Source organism: Plectropomus leopardus, chromosome 18 (genome assembly GCF_026936395.1).
Source record: "Plectropomus leopardus strain MGB_pleo_1.0 chromosome 18, ASM2693639v1, whole genome shotgun sequence".
NCBI classification, from domain to species: domain Eukaryota; kingdom Metazoa; phylum Chordata; class Actinopteri; order Perciformes; family Serranidae; genus Plectropomus; species Plectropomus leopardus.
The window spans coordinates 5,681,037-5,691,112 of NC_142193.1; the positions used below are offsets into that span (position 1 = coordinate 5,681,037).

The 10,076-nt window shown below is 38.7% G+C and overlaps 1 protein-coding gene across 1 annotated transcript; it reads right to left on the reverse strand.

Annotated features, from left to right (window-relative positions):
* Window positions 1–961: 961 nt before the first annotated feature.
* LOC121938283 (CDP-diacylglycerol--inositol 3-phosphatidyltransferase-like) lies at window positions 962–9,468 on the reverse strand. Its single transcript, XM_088090921.1, has 6 exons — window positions 9,248–9,468; window positions 6,738–6,872; window positions 6,068–6,221; window positions 4,368–4,449; window positions 4,151–4,232; window positions 962–2,043 (listed from the first exon to the last, which is right to left on the reverse strand). Exons 1-6 carry the CDS (start codon window positions 9,288–9,290, stop codon window positions 1,874–1,876), a joined length of 666 nt encoding a protein of 221 aa, XP_087947047.1. The 5' UTR covers window positions 9,291–9,468; the 3' UTR covers window positions 962–1,873.
* Between the last annotated feature and the right edge of the window lie 608 nt (window positions 9,469–10,076).

Below are 10,076 nucleotides of genomic sequence, written 5' to 3' on the forward strand. Positions count from 1 at the left end.
TGCAGTTGCTGCAGCTGGAGAGCAGGAGACCCCGTAGCCCGTCGAGCCGACAACACGTGGTGACTGAGTGTCGTCGATTGAGCACAGGGATAGTCGAGGGCAGGCAGGAGTTCCGTAACCGTGAAGGCAGTCCGAGAAGGCAGCAGCACCGATGAGGAGAGAGCAAATGGATCGTCGAAGCCAGGCGGAGGAGACGTAACCAGGAGAGCAGTCAGGATTCCGAAGCGCCGAAACAGAGCACGTGGTCAGGGACGGAAGGCAGGTAGGTACACGAGGAGTCAGGCGAGGAGGGAATGTCGGGGACAGGCAGAGTCGGCGTCGGAAGATCTGGCAGAATATCGCTGGAGAGTCTCGCATAGTGCTGAAGAACAATCTGGCAGAGAGTGAGTGTGCTGGAGTGGCTTATATGCATGGTTGATTGGTGATCAGTTGCAGCTGTGTGGTGAGCAGGCTGAGGAGGTGGGCGTGGTTTGCAGGTAGAGTGAGCAGAGGGAGGGTGAGTGGAAAAATACTGGCAGCAGAGGAGGAGGAGGAGGCAGGCAGGTATACACCATGACAGTATTAGAGACACTGCCAAAACAAATAAACTCTGTTTTGGCAGTTTTTATAGCTCGTTGGTAATTAGACAGACAGATCTGTAATACTTCAAATGACACACGAAGTTTATCCTTTTTCCACCTTCTCTCAGCCTGCCGAACATTCGCCTGCCCACGTCTGACAGCGGGTAGAATCATTTAACCACGTCTCAGAAATTGCTTTAGTGTGGTTTAATTTTAAAGGGGCAACAGAGTCCAACGTGCTAGTGCAGGTTGAGTTAAAAAGAGGTAAAAATCTTTAAAAACAGCAGAAAACTGTGATGGAGTCTGACAATTTATCACACGGCGGTGACGTGCAGGAGGACAAGACTTCACCACAGAGCAGGACACAGTAACAGCGGACAAAACAGGCAAATGGTCTGATATACATGTATCAGAGATTTTATTGACGACAACACACACACGGGGACAGCACGAGGTCTAACGTGTGCCCCTTTTCATGTGTCGGACCTGCCACAGACGGCGTCAAGTTAAAAGAATTTAGCAGATTCAAGAAATCTTTAAACATAGGCCTGTCATAGCAGCACACATGTATACTAAAATCACCACAAATTAATAGATGATCATACTCCAGCACAATACCCACTAGAAATATGCTTGTGAAATAAATTAGAGAACAACAAATTCTGCTGTAGAATCTGCTGAACTCGTGTCTGTAGAAAGTTTATGATCCACCTTTAGACACTTCTAATGTTGTATTTGGTCATAAACTCTCTTTCTCTCTGAAGCCATCCCATCCCATCCCATCCCAAATGATGTGTTTCACATCTTATTTAAGCGCATAAAGTCTAATAATAATAATGATAAAAAAGTCTAACATTACAACCTTATGATAATGATAAAAAAGTCTACTATTACACCATACTAATGATAAAAAAGCCTTCCTTCACACCCCTATAATAATGTTAAAAAAGCCTTCCTTCACACCCCTATAATAATGTTAAAAAAGCCTTCCTTCACACCCCTATAATAATGTTAAAAAAGCCTTCCTTCACACCCCTATAATAATGTTAAAAAAGCCTTCCTTCACACCCCTATAATAATGTTAAAAAAGCCTTCCTTCACACCCCTATAATAATGATAAAGAAGTCTACTGTTACAACCTCCTAATAATTTTTAAAAAAGTTAACCTTTGCACCCTTATAATAATTTTGAAAACTTTGCCTTTATACCCTTATATTAATGACAAAAAGTCTACCATTACACCCTTATAATAATTTTAAAGTTTACCATTACACACTCATAGTAATGATAAAAAATGTTGCTGAAGCTCTCACTCATTCCTGTCTCTCTTTCTCTTTCTCTAACTGCGTCTTCCTGTTCACCTCTCGCTTGGCATTGTCGATGGCAGCCATGTTTTTGACGCCAACGAAGAGGTGCACCAGGGTGACGGCGGTCTTCAGCAGGCAGATGATCCCGCACACTCCCTGCAGCCAGTAAAACCAGGCTGTAGCAAAGAGAGCAGAGATGTGTGATTAGGTAGTTTTTAGGGTGGAAAAGCCTATGTTTATATGACGAAGCAGTGGCAGAGAAAGTATTCAGAGCCTATCCTGAGGTAAAAGTACTAGTACCACAGTAAAAAAACTCTGTTCCAAGTAAAAGTCCCGCATTCAAAGTGTTGTAAAAGTGTGAGTATGATCATGAAATTGTGGTAGAACTAAAATTTCTGCCTCACAGCTTTATGCCTCTGCACACTTGTTAAGTTGCTGTTACAGTTTACATCCATGTCTGTGAAAACATGGATGCTTCACACTAGGGCAGCCCCCTGAAAGTGAGTGATCATCAGGCAGAGACCCCTAAGTCAACTGAGATTGCTTTAAGTCAAGCAGTTGTGGGTTGTTTTTTTTTTGTTTGTTTTGCTTGCAATGTACCTCTTACGACGTTTTGGTCCCCAGATTTTGCTGAAATCTGTGAGTGCTCTTGATTTTCAACTGCTCCTTAATACAGGCTGCTGTGGACACAATGCAGTGCCACAGAAGAGGAGAGACTCTTCACATTTAGACTCAGAGACAACATTATCTTCTCTCTTCTGCTTAGAAGAACTTGACATGACACAGTCTCTGGCTTTGCTAGATATCTAGTATCAGCAACAACAAAAAAAAGTTGCACATTTGTGATCCGTTGCTGGCACAGTTAGCTTGTTTATTGTATTAAGTGAATGCCCACAGTGAATGTCACACTGAACACGGCTGGTGGGCCCTGCTCAAGCTGTGGTGTCTTATATGTGTAAAAGACAAATTGCTGATTACTCATATCAAACAGCTGAATCTGGTTCGACTGACATAACTCTGATTCTGATACAGCCCTAACTATATAATGCTCTACTTTTCCAACTGTGACAATATCCTTCAGGCTGCCTGACAAGCTCCCTTTGAACTTGGTAGCAAAGAAATCCACTTCACTACCGATGATAGCAACTTCACGTCACACATCACACTGAATTCTCCACATCTACAGAGGCAGTAAGGAAGATGGGGTTCCAGATGTTCTTGCTGTACCCTGCCAGGCTGAAACTGATTCTGGGATCCACTCGACATGTACTTAACACTCGCCAAGAAGTGTTAAAGAGTAAAAACTTTATGGGAAACCCAAACATCCCTTATTTATCACACAGTGACTTCTTGGGGTCTGTTATTACATTAAATAAGCTTAAAGTGGCTGTCATTGGTGTGAAGAGGGAATAATCTCGGGGTTGGGATGGTATTCCACCTGAGCTTTACTCAATGTCATAGGATGAGGTTGGACATTACATGTTAGATATAATTCTTGATGCAGTCTAAATAGTTTTTTTCTCAGCGACGTCAACATGGCTTTACTTACTGTCTTACCTAAATGAAATAAGGATCCCAGTCTATGAACTATCTATATAACCATTAAGCATTTCATGTGCTGAAGGAAAAGCCAAAGTATTGGCCTCTAGGATTGAGACACTGGCCGTGCACCACAACCAGAACAGTTTAATAAGGTCATAGGAGATTACATTTGCAGGTTACTTCATGTGTTACACTTTTGAAAAGACATTTATACACCCTGTGCTGTGTTGTCACTGGATGCTGAAAAAGCCTTTGATTGGCTCGAGAGGCAATACCTGTGGGAGATGCTTTAAAATTTTGCCTCAGGTGAGGCTTTATTCATCTGATTAAGGTACTTCATTCAATTCTTTTATCCATGGTGTCAGCCAACAACATTTTATCTACTCCTATCTCCATCTCTACAGGCTACCTTTAGGGCTGTACTTTCTCCCCTCTTTTATTTTCTTTTTCTCTAAAACCTCAAGCCCAAAACATGCATTCCTTTATTGAATCCATCACTTTTTGCACATCATTCTTTTTCCTTATTTACTGATGATATGCTACTGTACAAGAACAATGTCCCCTCCTCCATTCCTCATATTTTGGATGTCTTTACCCAATTTAGTTCCATCTCTAGATAGAAAATCAACTGGTCCAAGTCCCAGCTTTTGCCTCTAAATCAATCTTGAAACCCATCAGTTTAGTGATTAAATATCGATCCCTCCTGTGTGCATCAGATGTTGAGGAGAAGGAAAATCTTACCTGCAGGTTCCTGGATGTGATCGTGAAGGTACAGCAGACAGAAGAAGAGGTCATTCCCAACAGACATCACAAACAGCACCAGCTGCACAAGAGAGACATTCTCTTTCATTTTAATTTAATGCATAATTTACTGTATCTGTGTGTGTGTGTGTGTGTGTGTGTGTGTGTGTGTGTGTGTGTGCGTGTGTGTGTGTGTGTGTGTGTGTGCGTTCCTCACCTCAGATGTGTAGTAGATTTGAAGGAAGGGGTTGGAAGACTGGTCGACAGTTTTGTGACTGGCTGATCCCTTCATTGTTGTGCTGTGAAAAATAAAACCAAAAGACGCAACAAGATTATGAGAGTAGCAGATGATATGGGTTGTTGCTGATGATATTAGAGTGAAGTGAAGTCAATTTTATTTATAAAGCCCATTATTACAAATCACAGTTTGCCTCAGACGGCTTTACAGCATACGACATCCCTCTGCCCTTACACCCTCACATCGACGAAAGAAAAGCTCCCCAAAAAACCCAACCTGTAACGCAGGGTAAAAAATGGTAGAAACCTCAGGAAGAGCGACTTAAGAGGGATCCCCCCCCTCCAGGATGGACAGATGTACAATAGTTGTCATAAATGACAATTAAATTACAGTAATCGCATAAAGAAAAGAGAAAGAGAGAGCGAGAAAGAGAGAGAGGAAGACAGAGGGAGAGATGCACAGAGATAATGGTAACAATAACATATATAACAAAAGTGATAGACATAAAATGAATAAATGCAATTTATGACAGCATGTGATGTTACATGCAAATATCGTAAGTGTTCCACGTGTATATTAGTCATGAAGAAATGACTCATAATAATAACAGTAGAAGGTCCTGTTGAGCAGGATCATGGCATCAGCCGCAGGCTCAGGCTCAGCCTCAGACAGGACCACAGCAACAACACAACCAAGACCACGATCAAGGCGAGCCGGAGGTACAGTATCAGTGCAGCCACATCACGAGCACGGCCAATGGCAGGGTCACAGCATCAGCACAGCTGTCACCACAATCAGGCGCAGCCAAGATTGCAGCCAAGATCCGGGAAAATTATGAAACAAGGGAGCACAAATGCTCCACAGAGGCAACCAAGTTAGTTTAATGCAGTAAAAAGACAAGAGCATGGAGGGAGCAAGAGAAAGAAAAAGGAGCTCAGTGTATCATAGAAAGTCCCCTGACATACTAAATCTATGTCAGCCTAACTAGGGGCTGGTCCAAGCAACCTGAGACAGCCCTAATTATAAGCTTTATCAAAGAGGAAAGTCTTAAGTCTACCCTTAAAAGTGGAAACAGTGTCTGCCTCCCTGAAACTGGAAGATGGTTCCATAAAAGAGGAGCGTGGTAACTGAAGGCTCTGGTTCCTATCCTACCTTTGCAGACTTTAGGAACTACAAGTAACCCTGCGTTTTCAGAGCGCAGTGCTCTTTAGGGTAGATAGTGTGATGTCCCTTGCTGTAACCACTCACACAACACGTCTTACATTCCTGATCTACTGGTAATCACGTCCCATTCAATTTGTTTTTGACATGTTATATTTCACCTTAATTTGTCAAATAATTTGATTTGACTATCTAGTTGTTTTGGTGCTCTCCGCTTTGTCATGGCCCAAGAGCCGGGTTATGACAATAGGGAGGTGCCTAGTCAAATAATGTTTCCCTCCTGTTTAAATAATGTTTCCCTTAGCTCCACCACCAGAAATACTTGCAGTGACATCACAAAGAAACATTTAAGACTCTTCCAATCTGAATTTTAGAATTTTTTTATATATTTATATATTGAATAATTTTTAAGGCCTCATATTAGTAAACGTGTATTACAATTTGTGATTTTTTTAAGACCTGTGACCACCCTGATTGAACCCATGTGGAGGGAGAGACTTGTCTTGGTGCTGGCGTACCTGTGCATGTACAGCCAGTGGCTGGCGATGTCCACACACATGCTGACCTGGAACAGGAAGGTGTAGGAGGGATAGAGGAGGGACAGGTTGACCCGCAGACACATGGTGGCACAGCAGTCTGTCAGCATGTCCATTATGGCTCCAAACTTAGTGCCTAAAAGAAAACATCATTAAATATAGAAAAAGAATACATAAAAACCTCATGTGTTTAGTATCAGTGGGGTTTGAGGCTTTAGTAGTAAAAGATAAACTGTGGGTGCTGAAAAATATCCATATGTTTTTGTAGAAAATACTTGTCCCTGTGCCTAATACACATACTCAAAGACATAGGTTTAAAGTGGACACGGAAGGTGGTCACCATTGTACTGTTACTATCTAATTACTGCACTAACCCAATCTTATTTTGTAAGTGTACACCATTTATTTCAATGTCAATATGATCTAGTCATAAGTAATTTGTAAGAGATTATAACGCTCTTTAAAAATGCCCATTTCATCACAATATCATACATTAATTTTATGGAGACATATATAGGTGTGCAACCAAAAGAACATACCTGAAAACATTATACCTACAGTCATGGCTATCACCAGCAAGACAATGAAAGTGAGGGGGGCATGTTCACTCCACCCTCCTCAGCAGAAATTGACGCTCTCTACAGATACATACATTGATTGAGCGCCCGTGCAGCGGGGCCGTCAACAGAGTCGAGCACAACATTGAGCATGTAGCAGAAGACAGCTGTCCATGGACAGCGGGGCATCAGGTAGAGGGACAGCAGAGCCAACACGATGCGGCCGTAACCTGCAGGTACAAAGAACAAGTTACACCTGCACATTTTTTCACTGAGTCCTCTGAAACCAGAAACATTAAACTCAACTTTGTTTGCTGGCTGAGTAATTTTAAAGTACAGTTCTGAGGTACTTGTATTTTACTTGAGTATTTCTATTTTTTACTTGTACTCCACTACATCTAAGAGAAATACTGTATTTTTTTTACAGCAGTACATTTATTTTAGGGTCAATGACAAATAAAGCCTCTAGAAAGGTATTTTTAAAAAGTATTTTCAATATAGATGTAATGCATATTTTTGAGTCCAGAACAATGTGTTTGAACAAGTCTCATTTATTGAATAACTTTTCTAACTGTTTTAACTCATTTTTTAACGGTATTTTTAACTTCACTACAAAAAAAATGTCAGGTGGCGCAACCAAATATTTATAAAAAATATATACATTCCTGATATATATTTTAAGATTAATTATTTGGCAACCATCCCTTAGGGTGTCTACACTAGGTAACACATTACTATTTTATCATTGTGGGTTTTTTTTTTTTTACAATGATTTAAGATTTTTGCATTCTGTAGGTCAGGTTTTAAGTATAGTTAACATCCAATTTTTCATTTAAAGACAGGAAAGTAATTACACAAATTCATATTCATATATTCATATTCATATAAATTCATATTTTCAGTATAATAACTACACACATTATATTCAGAAACCATTTGGTCACTTAAACCTATCATTTCTTGGTTTAAATTGGTTGTACCACCTGACAACATTAGTTATGACATGAAATATGCTAAAAAAAAATGCATTTTCCATTTCAAATAGTAACATGTGTTTTAGTCATCAGTCTCTATTTAAGTTTTCTTAAATTTTTCAAATGTTGGGTCAACACTGGTAGACAATATCTCATCTCAGTTTTGTGTATTAAAGTATTCCCAGTCTGAATGCACCAGCCGTGTGTGAATTGAGAGGCTCAATACAAAATAAAAGTCCAATTTTTATGGTTGCGCCACCCTGACATTTACGAAATGTAAATTGCTGGACAAAAGTTTTGCAGTTATTTTGACAGCTTTAAAATTATTGATATTAGAAAAAAAAATTATCCAAAAGACTTCAAAGATATAATAAAGCCAGAGCATTTTATTATGAATTTATCATTATTAAAATAACATTTTTAATCGTTTTTTTTAGTCCGCTCACTTGCTCGGACAGTTGCACCACCGGACATCATAGGGGTTTGAGAAACCAAAACATAAAAGAATATAATTATTTGAATTTACTGAAAAATGTTTGAAAATAAATAGGTTTTATGTGTCTAAGTGCATCACGAGATGTATGTTAATACTTACTTGTGAAACCTAATCCCAGTATTTGTACACGAGTGTAACCAAAGAGGGATTTTTCAGTTTTTCAAATTAATCTGAAGGATATTAGAGGCCTGAAGAACTATATGTGTCTAATAATTCACAATATATGAAGAAAATATAAAGTTGGAGTGATAAATAAATCAAATATAAAAATACATAGATAACATAATGTTTTAATTTTTTTTACTGGCACTTTATCTGAATGAAATGAACATAGCAGACTCTTTGTAAACATAGTTACTGTGATTAGATGTAAAACTTTTTTCTTCAAAACCAGCCAACCATGTAAGTCATTTGTAGTTTGCTTTTTTGTCACTGATTATGGCTGCCACCTTTCCCCGCCACGCTTCTCTCATGTGTGAGCAGATCCATGAAGACGACACAGTTCTGCAAGGCTGCGTTCAAGCTTGTTCAGTTCTGTCTAAAGAAGTGAGACGAACACACACTTGTCCTATCATTAAGGTGTATATAACATTTCAAAACCAGCACACTCAAAATCCTGCAATTTGCCCATCTGTTATCAAAATTGGACAAAATGTATGTTTATATGGTAGTACTAGATATGTCCACATAGACTGATCCAGATTGCTCAGAGAACACTTAGGTTATGGCCCAATTCCTGCTAAGCCCTGCTCATTCATGACAAAATGTTGTATATTCATCCAAAGAGGCTGTAAACCACGTTTTGTGTTTAACACTTCAAAATTCATTGAGTTCTATTATTATGAGTGTTTTTCAAACAAATAAAAGTGGCAGGAAATCTAATGGGCACACCTTAATGGTCCACGGGGCATATTTGTGTACCGAGTTTGATGTCGATACACTAAAAAAATTATTACGGACCTTGCTCATTCCAGCTCATAATTTAATATCTTGCATTAGATTTAATATCTAATGCAAAACGAAAAACAATAACAGTAACAAACCGGCACAAGTTCAGGCTTGAACCCCAAACTGAACAAACTCGAACCACCTGCTGAAGGAAAAGCCCCATAAGATGCACAAGTTAAAAACTCACCGATTAAATTGGGAACGAAGAAGAAAATGTTTTCCTGAGCCATCTTCGGTGTTCGAGACAGTTTCTGTCGTCTTTTATTTCTGTTAACAGAAATGTTTAACTTGTTAACTCCAGCGAAGAAACTCAGGAGCAGTTAATAAACAGTTAATGTTAAAATGATGACCAGAAGTTGACGTCAAGTCGTTTTTTTTATTTTTATTTTTTTTATTTTTATTTATTTTTTTTTTACAAAGCTTTATTATCAAAGTGGCATGAACAGTACAAGATTAATAAAAATGAATATAACAATATATATATATATTTTTAAAGTCGTAGTCTATTCAAGAAGTACTACCTTATTGTTATTAATTATAAATATGCAGAGCCACTGTCTCAGCGCGGATGCGGTGGGTTTGGTCGTGACGTGACGTGACGTGACGCAGGCCAAAGCGTGCAGCGGCGCCTCCTCTTTAAGCAAAGATATTTTAACATAGAAACATCAACTGTTTATCAACGGTACAAGAAAATAAACGAATAAAAATAATTCATGATTATTATTACTGTCAATATTATGGTTGTTATTAATAATAATTTCTTTTGTAATTACATGTCAATAATAGGTATTTTTCCTCACACATTTTATTTAATTCAACCAACATAATATTGTACTTCTCTCTAAATATTATTTATTGATTTTCAGTATATTTGTTACGTTCCAACTGACCTAAAACATTTAACAAGTATTGATTTAATTTAGAGCCCAGGATCAATCTAGTTTTTACCAATTTAGAAAAAAAATTATATATATAATGCAAACATCCATGGATTAAATTACATCATGCATTAAGTG

Bases quoted from the DNA above. Each gene is read 5' to 3' on its own strand.
- LOC121938283 (XM_088090921.1), bottom strand. From the start codon at position 9,290: ATGGCTCAGGAAAACATTTTCTTCTTCGTTCCCAATTTAATCG. The intron at 6,873-9,247 runs GTGAGTTTTTAA...TTGTACCTGCAG, and splicing joins CTTCGTTCCCAATTTAATCG to GTTACGGCCGCATCGTGTTG. The intron at 4,450-6,067 runs GTACGCCAGCAC...TATTTTTCACAG, and splicing joins CACTGGCTGTACATGCACAG to CACAACAATGAAGGGATCAG.